The following is a 13,886-nucleotide window of genomic DNA, read 5'->3' as shown; positions in this document are numbered from 1 at the left end:
ATGCTGGCCGTCGGTCCGGGCCGGGGCTCCGGCGCCCGGCTGGCCGCGGCCCTGAGGCGGCTGAGCGGGCCGGGCCCCCGCGGAGGGGGAGCGCGGCCCCCGTCCGGTCCCGCCGCGCCCCCTCCTCCGCCTCCTCCCCCTCCGCCTCCTCCGCCTCCTCCCCCTCCGCCCCCTCCGCGGCGGGGCCGTCCGCCCTTGGGGCTGCGGACGCGGCTGGCGGCCGTGGCGCTGCTGGGCGCCGGCCTGGGGTCGGGCTGGCTGTGGGCGCGGGCCGAGAAGCGGCGGCGGCGGGAGCGGGAGCGGCGGCGGGCGCTGCGCCAGGTGGCCGTGGGCCAGGGCGACTTCCTGCTGCTGGACCAGGCCGGCCGGCCGCGCCGCAAGCGGGACCTGCGGGGCAGCTGGGTGCTGCTCTACTTCGGCTTCACGCACTGCCCGGACGTGTGCCCCGAGGAGCTGGCCAAGCTGGCGGCCGCCGTGCGCCTGCTGGAGGCCGAGCCGCGGCTGCCCCCCGTGCAGCCCGTCTTCGTCACGGTGGACCCCGAGCGCGACCACCCCGCCGCCCTGGCCCGCTACCTCCGGGACTTCCACCCGCGCCTGCTCGGCCTCACCGGCACCCCGGACCAGGTGCGCCAGGCCGCCCGGAGCTACCGCGTCTACTACAGCGCCGGGCCCAAGGACGAGGACCAGGACTACATCGTGGACCACACGGTGGTCATCTACCTGCTCGACCCCGACGGGCTCTTCGTCGACTATTACGGCCGCGGCAAAACGGACCAGCAGATCGCCGAGAGCGTCCGGCGGCACATGGCCCGGTTCCGCAGCGTCCTCACCTGACCCCTCCGGGGCCCCGGGGCCGGACCCGGGTGCGGGTCGCCGGGCCCCCGGGACGACTCCTTTTCACAATTAAACGGGCGACGCGGCCCCGGGCCGGGTCGCGCCGCCGGACCCACGCTAACGCCGTCCCAGTCTGGTCGCTGGCCTGCTGAGCGGGGAGGCCGAACGCAGGGCCGGGTCTGGCTCCCCGCGTCCTGCCCCGTGGTTGGCATCTGAGGCCGCCCGGCAGGCGTTGCGGGAGTCCCGGGGGGTCCCGGGTTGGGGGTGGAACACCAGCCCGGCATCAGACGCAATAGCCGGGTCCTGCGGGGTGGGGCAGCTGCCACAAGGAGGGACCGGCCCTGACTAAAGGCTCTGCCGAGGAAGGGGCGGTGACCTTCACCTTGGCTCCCGCCGGCGCTCCTCGCCCCGACGGGGGCCCTGAGCCACAGTGTTCAGGCTTGCCGGCTACAGTTAACGCTCGTGGGGAGAGGGAGACTTGGTTTATTGTCACCCCGCTCGGGGACACCTGTACACGGGGGTGGAGGTGGGGCAGGGGTCAGTGCAGTGCCATGGAGGGGGCCACGTAGGTCTGGAAACGCTCGTGGGCGCGCTGTCGGCTCAGCAGGCGCAGGGCCATCGTGTCCACGCCTTCCTGGAGCCCGGCCTGCTGTGTGATCTCCACCGTATGGTCGTTCGCCTGGGGACGCGGACAGCCGGTCGGTCGGATCCCCTGGCCCCCCGCCCTGCCCTACCCTGCCCTGGTCCAGGGAGCCCTTCCCCGCCCTAGCCCCGGGGGCCCGCCCCCTTCACCAGTTGCAGCGAGGCCAGCAAGAGGCGGCAGACTTCGAAGGGCGGTTTCCCTGCGGCCAGGCGGGCGAAGGGACACCACGTGTTCAGCTGGCTGAAGCCAGACACCACCTGGTCCCCATAGTCGTGGATATCGAACGGGCCGCGCTGCTCCTGAGAGAGACTGGGTTAGCGTGGGCCCGAGCCCCCTGCCCCAGCCCCTCCCCTCCCCCAGCCCTTCTCCAGCTTCACACCTGCTCCTGTAACAGGGGCCGGATCTTATCGTCCCAGGCCTGGATGCGTTGGGACAGCTCTGTCTCCTGCACATACTTATGAGAGTTGGCGATGAACAGATCCTGACAGGGGAAGGGGCACAAGGGGCTGAGTGAGTCGGGCACCCAAAGCCCCTCCTCTCCTGTCCTCTCCTCCCCACAGCCCCGGCACCCACCACGTTCCTGCGAACTAAGTCCTCGTAGCTCAGTGACTCCACAACCTCTCTGGGTTCTGCAGAGGAAAGGTGGGTTGGCGGGGGGGGCGGTGAGGAGGCCCCAGATGGGGACACTTCCCCTCTCCTCCCCTCCCACAGGATACACACATGCCTGTCTGCACACATCCCAGTGCACACACTCGCTCTTTGGAGCCCAGTCGTGTCCTCCCGTTGCCGGCCTGAACCTGGCCCTTACCTAACGCTTGGTCGGCCGGCAGCTCTGGCTCTTCTGTGAGGACGTCCTCGGGTTCCAGCCCGTCATCTACGGGGCAGGAAGTGGGGAAGTGAGGGGAGCTCTGGGCATGTGTGGAACGCTTCCTCCTCCCCGCTTCTCCTGTGGCCCAAACCTGCCGGGCTGCGTCCAGTCACGGAACGCCCAGGCCACCCCCACACTCCCCCGCCCCCCGCCACATATGGTGGTGGAAGCTGTAGAGGGCAGGGGCGGCTACCTGCTTCGGGCTGCTCCGGGAAGTCTTCAGCCCGATCCTCTTCCGGGGAGCACAGTTCTGCCTGGGTCTGCTGCAGCCACTGCTCTGCCAGCTGCTGGGGGCAGAGGGGGGTCACCGCCACTCACAAGGCCAGGGCAGAAGACTTACTGGCCAAGAGCTTGGTGGGGGCAGCCTTGGCCCAGGAATCAGCACCCCACATACGCGTGCACAAGTGCATGTACGCACCCACTCCCTCCCCCACCAGCAAGGAAAAGAAAGACCAAGCCCTTCTCCAAACTGGTTGGGGAAGCCCGGCCCTCAGCCGGCCGGCCTGCTGCCTGGGTCTAGGAGAGGATACCTTCTTCCCCGGCCTCTCTCCTCCTCTCCGCTGCAGCTTGCGCAGAGCCTCCAGCCGCTCCTTCACGTGCTGCCAGTACAGGGCCTCCATGTCTGCAGCCAGAGCAAAGGGTCAGGGGCCAGGACTGGGTCATGAGGGGTTCCCTGCCCAGGGAGCAGTGGCAGCCACTGGGGGAACAGCTGTGCCCACTTCTGTCCAGCTCTCCCACTATGCCCACCTCCAGTTTGTGCTCTACCCTCGCCTCCCCGCTCACTCCCCAACAACACACACATCCTATCGCACCTGCAAACGTGGGACCTTTGCGCCTGGTCTTCCCATGGCTATGGTCAGCGTCTGAGGGAGAGGAAGGACCCCCGGGTCAAAGGGGCAGCAGCAACCGGAGCCCTGACTCAGGGAGTTGCGGCCCAGCTAAGCCCAAGGGCAGACCGGGAAGGAGACTGAGCAAGGGGGAGGAAGTGGCCACAGACCAAGATGGAGATCAGTGAGAACAGCTTCTGAGTGATTTCCCCCTCCTCCCTAGCCCTGGGACCTGGTCTGGCTGCTGCCTCCAGGGAGGGTCTGCCCTGGGAGGAGGTGTGGTGGGGTTGGGGGGATGGGGGCAGGGCCCCCTGACTCACAGGCGGTCATGTACCACTGGTGGAAGTCCTGCAGCTTGGAGGGGCCTCTCCTCTTGCGCTTGTTCCCTGGTGACTCTGCCACATGTTGTGGGACAGAGTATGGTTTCCCTGGGACAGTGGGGGAGGTCTCAGGGCCCAGAATGGCAAAAAGCCTCCGCGTCCCCAGCCAGCGGGACCCAGATGTGGGGGGCTCTGGGCAGGCCGGGCACTAGAGGCCTCGGTGACCACACCAGCCTGGGATGACTCTGGGCCACGGGCTTTGTCACCTGGGGCTGGCCGAAGGGAGGCAGCTGGGCAGGAAAAAGCATCGTCATATCCCAGTTGATCATACTGCTTGAGTGCTTACTGTGCACAGAGCACTGTATAAGTGCTTGGGAGAGTCCAGTACAACACCCAACGGACACATTCCCTGTCCACAACAAGCTTCTGGTCTGGTACCTTTCTTGAAGGGTTTGTCCTCAGGGGAGTCAAAGGGGTCCAGGCTCTGCCAGGGATCCATGGCCTCCTGGGGTGGAAAGGACAGACAGAGGGAGAGAAAGAGAAAAGAACAATATTGGGGGGGGTGGGGAGGCGGGAGGGGCATGTGCACACGCATGCAATATGTAAGTGCCCACCCTTAGGTGTGCAGGATGCCAGCACTGAGATGAGGGCGGGGGGGGGGGACGGGGGGGGACGACAATGATTAAAGGCAATCGTCAGCTTCAGCCTACAACTTCTGGACCAAGTGGGCCCCCAGAGCCTGCTCCAGAAAGTTGCCGTTGGCTCCACTCTGGGCCCAGGCCCAGCCCCAGCCAGCAGAGGCAGGGAGGTGCCTGGTAGGGGGACCCATAGCACCAGGTAGGGGCAGAAGGCCGGGAAGGCTTTCTGGACCAGATGGGCTTTGAGGAAGTCCTGAAAGGAGGGAAGGGACGTGGCAGGGCAGAGCAGGGAGAGGGCGGGCCAAGAGCCTGGTGGGGGCAGCCCGGCCAGGGCAGAGATGGACTTGGGGGCGGGAACTAGGCACACCGTCTGCACCAACCCCACAAAGCCCCCATCTCTTCACCTTCCTCTGGACTTCGGGGTCAGAGACGACGACTCGATTTCGCAGCCTGTCCTGCTGCTGTTCTGAAGCACCCTGGGGGAAAAGCACAGTGATGTCACCACCGCAGAGACCAGACAGCACCAGGGGTCACCGCTCCTCCCCCCCAGCCAGAGAGTTCGGGGCCGGGCAGGAGCAGAGGACTCGTTCCCACGGCTGGTGGCCGCTGCGCTACCCTCTTGTGTGGCCCAGGGCCCAACTCTTACCTTCCCTTAGTCATTCATTCAATCGTATTTATTGAGCACTATGTGCACAGCACTGTACTGAGCGTTTGGAAAGTACAATTCAGCAATAAAGAGACAATCCCTGCTCACAACGGGCTGTGGGCAGGGAGCGTGTCTCCCAACTTTGTTGCACTGGATTCTCCCAGGCGCTTAATACGGGGCACTGCACCTAATACACGTTCAATAAATACCATCGATGGATTGATTACCTTCTGCCAGCTCTGGTGCTCACGGGGGCTCTTCAGGGACACTGCCGGGCCGGGGTCCCCCACAGAGAGGTCTTCGTCAGGCAGGTCACCCGCCCCCCCGTCCTCATCCTCGCTGCCCCCCACAGCCTCCACAGCTCCTGCCAAAGTCAGCAGACCACACGGTTCCAGAGGGGCCCCCACCGGGCCCACACCACCCCCGAGCTCCCTGGGTGGCAGGCGGGAGCGGAGGCTGCAGCTGGGGAGCCCAACAAGAGGCGTGGCCTGCGTGGTGCCTGTGAGGCCAGTGGGACCCGCCCCGCCCCCGCCCAGACGTCCTGCCACCAGGGAGACCCTCCGAAGGCAGCTCCAGAAGTAGGGAAACCCAGGCCTCCTCTGTTCCCTCGGGCCCCTGGGCGATGGCCCGGGCAGCAGTGGCCCACCGGGCTGTGGCTACCACCAGGGTGCTAAAAAGCAACCTGGCTCTGGGCAAAGAAAGAAGTGAGGCGGGGACAACCTCAAGCCCCATCTCATCAGGCTGTGGCACCCGGGTCCCACCCACCTCCATACCCCACTGGATTCTCCCGGCCCCGACTCAGCTCAGCTGCACTGCCCGCTGGGCCCGGCTGTGGCCTCCTTACTCACCTTCCTCCCTGGAGAAGTTCAGCAAGGGAACGGGAGTCCCGCACCCGCTGATATCCGGCATCTCCTTCTCGGCCTCCTGCCCCTTCAAAGCGGGGAGATCTGGGGAGCAGAGGGGAGATCTGGGGAGCAGACCTCACCCACCCCCTTGGGCCATCAGGGGATCCCACCAAGCACCCCTCCATGGTCCAGCAGGGGAGGGAAGGGGCCAGCACGGGGACCCCAACCAGCGCGGGGACCCCAATCAAGCTCCCCACCGCCCCCACAATCCAGGGATTCCTCGGTCGCAGCTCTGCTGCTCGGAACAGGGACTGATGACCCCCAAAGGCCCCGGGCCCCCAAGTCCCCGCACCAGTGTGCCCCGCCTGGCTGGCCGGGGGCAGGTACTCCTCGGGGGCCGGCCCCGTGGCCGGCTCCAGCATGAAGGCGCCGCTGGCGTGGGGCAGGCTGGTGTTCATCCAGAAATCCTTCCGGCTGGCCAGGACCTCGCCCTGTCGGCTGAGACACAGGCACGCGCCCACCGACACGTGGACTCACACATGCAAAGACATGCAACACACTAAGAAAACTCCCCCGCTGATGCCCTGCCCAGAGGCTCCGTGGGGTAGGGGTGGGGAGGGGAGGACCCCAGAGATGGGCAGAGGTGGGTCGCAGGGGGGCCGGGGAGGGTTTGGGGGGTGGGCGCCGAGAGGGCTCCCAGGCCCGCACCTGTAGAGAGGACTGTTCTTTTTCTCCTCTTCGTTCGGGGGCACCAGGGACATCGGGACCAACGGGACAACGGGCACAACCTGCCGGAGAGGGAGTGTGTTCTGTGCGGGATCTGAGGCCCCCGTTGTCCCCACCCACCCACCCAGGTGGGGGCGTCTCTCACATTGGAGGAGTGGTCGTTCCTCATGTTCACATTGGCCCTGGAGTCCGGTAAGTCATCCAGTGACAGGAACTGCGCAAAGACAGAGGGCATGTGGCAGGGAGCCGGGCTGGGGGAGGGAAGAGCCGGACCCCTGGGTCCAACCCGGCCCCTCCGCCAACTCCTCCCGCCGCTCCCACGACCACCACCCCACCTCCTCCTCGTCCTCCAGGCGGGATTCGCTGTGGCCATCCCGGTCAGTGCCGTCCTCCTGCACGGACGGGAGCTGCTTGTTCCGGTCTCGCCTGGGGGAGACAGTCCAGACTGTGGAGAGCGGACTGAGGGGGGGAGCCCAGAGACCACCCCACCAGCCGCGAGCTCCCTCCACGGAGCCAGGCAGAGCCCCAGACAATCTGTTACCGGCACAAAGACCCCTGACGCCAGCTCACAACCCTCCCGCCCTCCCGTCTCCCTGGCCAGCCTTACTTCTTTCCGGAGATGAAGTCCAGAGCCTGGAAGACCAGGGAGTAGAGATATTCCACCTGTCCACGGGAGACCAGGGTTTGAGGGGCAGGGGACAAAGCAAGGCAGTGCCGTCACTAAGCCCCTCCATCATTCCCTCTCGCTCTCTCCCTCCCTCCATCCTTCCTTCCTTCTCTCCCTGCCTTCCTCCCAGAGGCAGGGCTGAGGGCCCAGAACAGCAGGCATTAGCCCTGGGCGGAAGGATCGGTTGTGGGCAGGGAGGAGAAGCGGCAGACCCACTGACCACCAAACCTGTGCCTCTCGTGAGGGATGAGGGATGGGGAGACTCGCGGAGGGATTAGGGATGACTCCCAAGAAAGTCAAAGCTGGGATTCCGGCTGGGAGGGTGGAGGAGCCCGGGCCCTGATGGTCCCGGCTCCCCTGAACACAGAACCAGAGGAAAAAAATGGCTTGGGGTTGCAGCAAGGACTCAGCTCCATCTCTCTCCTGGCTTCCTCTGTTCCTCTGAGGCGGCCAATGACCTCCTTGGCCAACGGGCTCAACTGGGCAGCTGTTGGCCCCGTGGATGCCGGGGCCATCCTCCGGAGACCACCAGCACCCTAGTTTGCCTGGCTCAGCCCTCCACAGGTTCTCCTGCTTCCGATTCGGAGTGGCAGGCTCTCCTCGGCTCGACTGAGCTCGGTGCCCCTCCCTAATACTTCTCTGTCTCCCCTTCCTCCCCCTCCATCTCAGGAAGCTCATCCAGCAGCAGCTCCCACCTCGCTGCAGGTGACTCTGAAACCAACTCTGCAGACCCGGCTTCCTGGCCGCTCACCTAACCCCGAACCCACATCTCCTCCTCCACATGGCGGGGGTCCCGCCGGCATCTCAAACCCAACGTGTCTGAAGTGGCTAAACCTGTCTCATTTTCCCTCCTGACTTTCCCATCTCAGTCGGGAACATCATCACCATCATCCAGCCTAGATGGATGGACTGTGAGCCCGCTGTTGGGTAGGGACCGTCTCTATATGTTGCAAACTTGTACTTCCCAAGCGCTTAGTACAGTGCTGTGCACACAGTAAGCACTCAATAAATTCGATTGAATGAATGAATGAATGAATCCAGCCTTCCTGTCCTAGAAGCCCACAGCCTGGAGGTTGTCCTCGACTCCTCACAACAGCTCCTGGATCCATCCCTTCCACTCCAACAAAACCGACGCCACCCTGGCCCAAGGTTAGACTATCCCAATGGAGAAACAGCCTGGGAACTAACCCTGACTCCGCCACTCCCAGGCCATGTGACCTCGGGCGAGTCACTTCACCTCTCTGGGCTTCAGTTCCCTCATCTGTAAAATGGGGATTTGATACCTGTTCTTCCTACCCCCAGACTGTTTCATCTCACTGTATTGAATCTAACCCAGGGCTTGGCCTGTAGAGAAGCAGCATGGCTTAATAATAATAATAATAATGATAATATTAATAATGATGGCATTTGTTAAGAACCTACTATGTGCCAAACATTGGTCCAAGCGTTGGCGTAGATCCAAAGTAATTAGGTCGTCCCACACGGGGCTCGCAGTCTTAATCCCCATTTTACAGATGAGGTAACTGAGGCCCAGAGAAGTTAAGTGACTTGCCCAAAGTCACACAGTAGTGGATAAGCCCAGGGCCTGGGCATCAGAAGGACCTGGGTTCTAATCACCGGTCTGCTACTTGTCTACTCTGTGACTTTGGGTAAGTCACTTAACTCCTCTGAGCCTCAGTTATCTCATCTATAAAACGGGGATTAAGACTGTGAGCCCCATGTGGGGCAGGGATTATGTCCAACCCGATTAACTTGTCTCTACCCCAGCACTTAGAACAGTCTTGTCACATAGTAAGCGCTTAACAAGTACAAGAATTATTATTAGTAGCAAGCAATCACCCCAGTCATCACTATATTACTATTATTATGCTACTCCATCGGCCTCCCCTTTGGTCTTTCTGCTTTCGGCCTCACTCCTGTCATCCACACAAACCCCACCTGCTGCACGGATCACCTTCTCTAAGTGTTCACGTTGCCAACTTGTACTTACCAAGTGCTTAGTACAGTGCTCTGCACACAGTAAGTGCTCAATAATTACGATTGAATGAATGAATGTCCTGGGGAGACACCTCTCTCCCAGTCTCAAAATCCTCCAGCGGCTCCCCGTCTCCCTGTACATCTACCCCAAGTTCCTCCCACTTGGCTACAAGGCCTCCATCAGCTCTCTGTCTCCTCTGGGGGCATTCCCTTCATTGGCCGCTCCCCAGTTACTCCCACCGACGCTTTAAACTGAACATGTCTAAAACTGAACACCTCAACTCCCCATCCATACCCTGTCTACCCCAAGACTTCCTCATTATCGAAGACAGTACAACCATCCTTGTACCCTCGACATCGTCATCGACTCATCTCTCTCTCTCAACGAACCAACTTGAGTGCTTACTGTGTGCAGAGAGCCCTGTTCTTAGTACTTGGGAGAGGACAATATAACAGAGTTGCTAGACACATTCCCTGCCCACCGGGAGCTTACAGCCTAGAGGAGGAGATGGACATTAGAACAAATTACAGATCTGTACACAAGTGTTGTGGAGCTGAGGGTGGGGTGAATAAAGGGGACGGATCCAAGTGCAAGGGTGATGCAGGAGGGAGAGAGAATATGGGAAATGAGGGTTTAGTTGGGGAAGGCCTGCTTATTCCGTCAAATCCCATCAGTTCCGCCTTCACAAATCTCTAGTCTTCACCCTTTCCCCTCCATTCTAGCTCATGTAATTGTACTTTCCACTTGATCAATCAATCAATCAATCGTATTTATTGAGCGCTTACTATGTGCAGAGCACTGTACTAAGCTCTTGGGAAGTACAAATTGGCATCACATAGAGACAGTCCCTACCCAACAGTGGGCTCACAGTCTAAAAGGGGGAGACAGAGAACAGAACCAAACATACCAACAAAATAAAATAAGTAGGATAGATATGTACAAGTAAAATAAATAAATAAATAAATAGAGTAATAAATATGTACAACCATATATACATATATACAGGTGCTGTGGGGAAGGGAAGGAGGTAAGACGGGGGGGATGGAGAGGGGGACGAGGGGGAGAGGAAAGAAGGGGCTCAGTCTGGGAAGGCCTCCTGGAGGAGGTGAGCTCTCAGCAGGGCCTTGAAGGGAGGAAGAGAGCTAGCTTGGCAGATGGGCAGAGGGAGGGCATTCCAGGCCCGGGGGATGACGTGGGCCGGGGGTCGATGGCGGGACAGGCGAGAGCGAGGTACGGTGAGGAGATTAGTGGTGGAGGAGCGGAGGGTGCGGGCTGGGCAGTAGAAGGAGAGAAGGGAGGTGAGGTAGGAGGGGGCGAGGTGATGGAGAGCCTTGAAGCCCAGGGTGAGGAGTTTCTGCCTGATGCGCAGATTGATTGGTAGCCACTGGAGATTTCTGAGGAGGGGAGTAATATGCCCAGAGCAATATGCCCACTTGACCCTCTCTTCTCAGTCCCCTCTCACTCACGGTGCTTCCCTGGCCGGGAACTCCCTCTCCTGGCCAAATCTGCCAGAGCCCTCTCTAAATCCCACTTCCTTTAGGAAGACTTTCCCAAGTGATTCCCAATCTCGACACCTTCACCACAACAACTCAACAGCCTCCTTCTGCACTTTGGTCACTCCTAACAGCCTCTGGCAAATTCTGATTTGGATCTTCATTTGTAGGTTCACTGAACAATGTCCTCTCTTCTCACACCTCCTACTGGCACTCAGGGGGCCTCCCTCCTGTCTGTTGCATTAGACGGCGAAAACTCTCCGAAGGCGAGGGTGGGGGGCAGGGGGCGGGTGCCACACCTCGGGGACCTCGCTTCCGTTGCCCTCCCCCAAGCCCACCCCGCCAGCTCCTTCAGCTGAACTTGGATTTGGGCCATGGAGTCCTTCCCTCCCTCCCTCCCTCCCGCCCTCCTTCCTCCCCCTCTGCCCGGCAGCAGGGCGGGTGGGCCCAGCACGCAGCCCCACCTTCTTGCTGTAGACGCAGGCGGAGCCCTGGATGAGCAGTGCGGCCTCGATGAAGTTCATCGTGGTTTTGCCATTATCGAAGGAGATGCAGATCTGGTCCAGCTGCGGGCATGGAGTTGAGGACAGAGGAAACAGGGTCAGCCTCTGTCTGTCTGGGCATCTCCCCCCAGCACTGTGGACAAGCCCCACCACGGACTCCTGGGATTTCTTCCTGCTGGGGCAGCGGACGGGGGGCTGCGTAGTCTCCCCTTAAAGGACAGAGATGCTGCCAGACAGAGCACGGCCCCTGTGCCAGGCATGGCCCTGAGACCCTCCAGTCGCCCCCCGCCCACTCTCCTGAACCAGGACCAGAAGCACGGGCACCAAGTGGGTCACCCAGGTCATGTCCCTCTGGCCTCAGGACAGCAGCCCCTCCATCTCCATCCCCTTGGGTTTCCAGCCCCGGCTCAGGCCTTGGCCCCCAAGGGACCAACAGTAGCAGGTGGCAGAAGAGGTCAGCAACTCAGAAGTTCCGCAGAAATCGGTAGGCCAGAACGAGCCAGAGCTCACGTCTAGGCTTCTCGCTTCCAGGAGGATTCCCCCTGTAAACTTGGCTAGGCTGAGGCTGGTTCAGCTCCTCAATCACAATGTCGGGTGCCAGACCGAGGGCACCCGAGGGCACCGGGCCGGGGACATCTGCCAGGGGAGCGGGGCAGCCCCCAAGGCAAACCAGGGCAGGGCAGGAGAGGAGGGGTCCCGGTTGTCCCCAGGCCTACAGATCCAGCAGGAGCTGGAGAGCGGGGAGGTGTTCTCACGCAGGGTCAGTCAAGAGGTCAAAATGATTAACTCAATAATAGGGGTATTACTGGGTTGGGATTTGAGGAGACTTGGGTGCAAGGGTTCAGATATTGGGGGGCAAAAACTGCTGCTGCTAACTCTGTGGAGACCCGGATCAGAACCTTCTCAGCCCCATTTCACAACAATAAACTCAAATTTGGGGTGTGGTCCACTCTGACCCCAGGCCTTTCTCTGCTGGACACAATAATAATAATAACAGATAACTGTGGTATTTGTTAAGCACTTACTCTGTGCCAGGTACTGTACTAAAACCTGGGATGGATGCCAGCAAATCGGGTTGAACAGAATCGCTATCCCACATGGAGCTCCCAGTCTTAATCCCCACTTTACATTCATTCATTCAATTGTATTTATTGAGCGCTTACTGTGTGCAGAGCGCTGTACTAAGCGCTTGGGAAGTACAAGTTGGCAACATATGGAGACAGTCCCTACCCAACAACGGGCTCACAGTCTAGAAGGGGGAGACAGATGAGGTAACTGAAGCAAAGAGAAGTTAAGTGACTTGCCCCAGGTCACGCAGCAGACAAGTGGTAAAGTCGGAACTAGAACTCAGGTCATTCTGGATCTGGGTCCATTCTGTGGGGTTCAGTTCTCATCCCTAAGAGCACGTCCTCCCAGACATCCCTACTGAGCCTGCTGGTGCTGGAACAGGGCCGCTGACCCCAAGTGCCCAGCTCTCTTCTCCGAGGCCCCAGCCCAGCCAGCGGCGGATCAGATTCATTCACCATTCAATCGTATTTATTGAGCGCTTACCGCGTGCAGAGCACTGTACTAAGCACTTGGGAAGTACAAGTTGGGAACATACAGAGACGGTCCCTACCCAACAGCGGGCTCACAGTCTAGAAGAGGGAGACACACAACAAAACAAAACATGTTAACAAAATAAAATAAATATGTACAAATAAAATAAGGACAGACAACAAAACAAAACATATTAACAAAATAAAATAAATAGAATAAACGTGTACAAATAAAATAGAGTAATAAATACACACACGCATACATATGTATATACAGGTGCTGTGGGGAGGGGAAGGCGGTAAGGCGGGGGGGATGGGGAGCGGGAGAGAAAGGAGGGGGCTCAGTGTGGGAAGGCCTCCTGGAGGAGGTGAGCTCTCAGTAGGGCTTTGAAGGGAGGAAGAGAGCTAGCTTGGCGGATGTGCGGAGGGAGGGCATTCCAGGACAGGGGGAGGACGTGGGCCAGGGGTCGATGGTGGGACCTGTATATATGTATATATGTTTGTACGTACTTATTACTCTATTTATTTATTTATTTATTTTATTTGAACATACCTATTCTATTTATTTTATTTTGCTAGTACGTTCGGTTTTGTTCTCCGTCTCCCCCTTTTAGACTGTGAACCCACTGTTGGGTAGGGACCGTCTCTATACGTTGCCAACTTGTACTTCCCAAGCGCTTAGTACAGTGCCCTGCACACAGTAAGCGCTCAATAACTACGACTGATCGATTGACTGACAGGCCAGAACGAGGCCCGGTGAGGAGATTGGCGGCGGAGGAGCGGAGGGTGCGGGCCGGGCTGCGGAAGGAGAGAAGGGAGGGGGCGAGGGGATGTGAGGAGTTTTTGCCTCATACACAGTAAGCGCTTAACAAACTACCATAACTGCGGTCATTATTATGATCGTCTTAGTATTCGGTCTAGTCGTTGGCCGTTCAGTCAGTCAATCAATCAATCGTATTTATTGAGCGCTTACCGTGTGCAGAGCACCGCACTAGGCGCTTGGGAAGTCCAAGCCGGCAACACAGAGAGACGGTCCCTACCCAACAGCGGGCTCACGGTCAACAAACCCACACATACTAACAAAATAAAATATCAGTCACTGTCGTCAAAAGGCCCCCCCCCGCCGCCGCCGGCTTCTACCTCTTCCAGATACTCCCCGAGCTGCGCGGCCACGTCCACCTCCCAGTTCTTGGTGAGGTCGCGGATGGGCTGCAGGAGGTGGGCGAAACGCGACTCCGCGTCTTCCATGGCCACGGCAGGCGAGGAGGCCGCCGAGGCCGCCTGGGCCGCCCGCCCGCCAAGGCCGCCTGAGCCGCCCGCCTGGGCCGCCCCTCTCTTCGCTCGCGCGCGCGCGGGCCGA

The 13,886-nt window shown here is 60.2% G+C and overlaps 2 protein-coding genes across 3 annotated transcripts; one reads left to right on the top strand and one right to left on the bottom strand.

Annotated features, from left to right (window-relative positions):
• LOC119937158 (protein SCO2 homolog, mitochondrial) lies at positions 1-938 on the top strand. Its single transcript, XM_038756802.1, has one exon. The coding sequence runs from the start codon at positions 1-3 to the stop codon at positions 832-834; it is 834 nt and encodes a 277-aa protein (XP_038612730.1). The 3' UTR covers positions 835-938.
• A 327-nt stretch (positions 939-1,265) lies between these two features.
• On the bottom strand, positions 1,266-13,802 carry NCAPH2 (non-SMC condensin II complex subunit H2). 2 transcript variants are annotated; one of them, XM_038756800.1, is made up of 20 exons: positions 13,667-13,802; positions 10,950-11,051; positions 6,955-7,010; positions 6,683-6,773; positions 6,493-6,561; positions 6,330-6,409; positions 5,974-6,119; positions 5,625-5,723; positions 5,004-5,140; positions 4,535-4,606; positions 3,931-3,997; positions 3,493-3,600; positions 3,158-3,208; positions 2,876-2,967; positions 2,539-2,632; positions 2,286-2,351; positions 2,051-2,106; positions 1,857-1,958; positions 1,627-1,776; positions 1,266-1,513 (listed from the first exon to the last, which is right to left on the bottom strand). In XM_038756800.1, the coding sequence occupies exons 1-20, from the start codon at positions 13,772-13,774 to the stop codon at positions 1,373-1,375; spliced, it is 1,887 nt and encodes a 628-aa protein (XP_038612728.1). In that variant the 5' UTR covers positions 13,775-13,802; the 3' UTR covers positions 1,266-1,372. The 2 variants fall into 2 exon arrangements, with proteins under 2 accessions (XP_038612728.1, XP_038612729.1); XM_038756801.1 differs by having other exon boundaries at positions 2,539-2,629.
• Positions 13,803-13,886: the final 84 nt, after the last annotated feature.

This window comes from Tachyglossus aculeatus, chromosome 14, assembly GCF_015852505.1.
Source record: "Tachyglossus aculeatus isolate mTacAcu1 chromosome 14, mTacAcu1.pri, whole genome shotgun sequence".
Classification (NCBI taxonomy): domain Eukaryota; kingdom Metazoa; phylum Chordata; class Mammalia; order Monotremata; family Tachyglossidae; genus Tachyglossus; species Tachyglossus aculeatus.
Note: the sequence above shows the minus strand (reverse complement) of the source record. Positions and strands in the feature narration are given on the sequence as shown.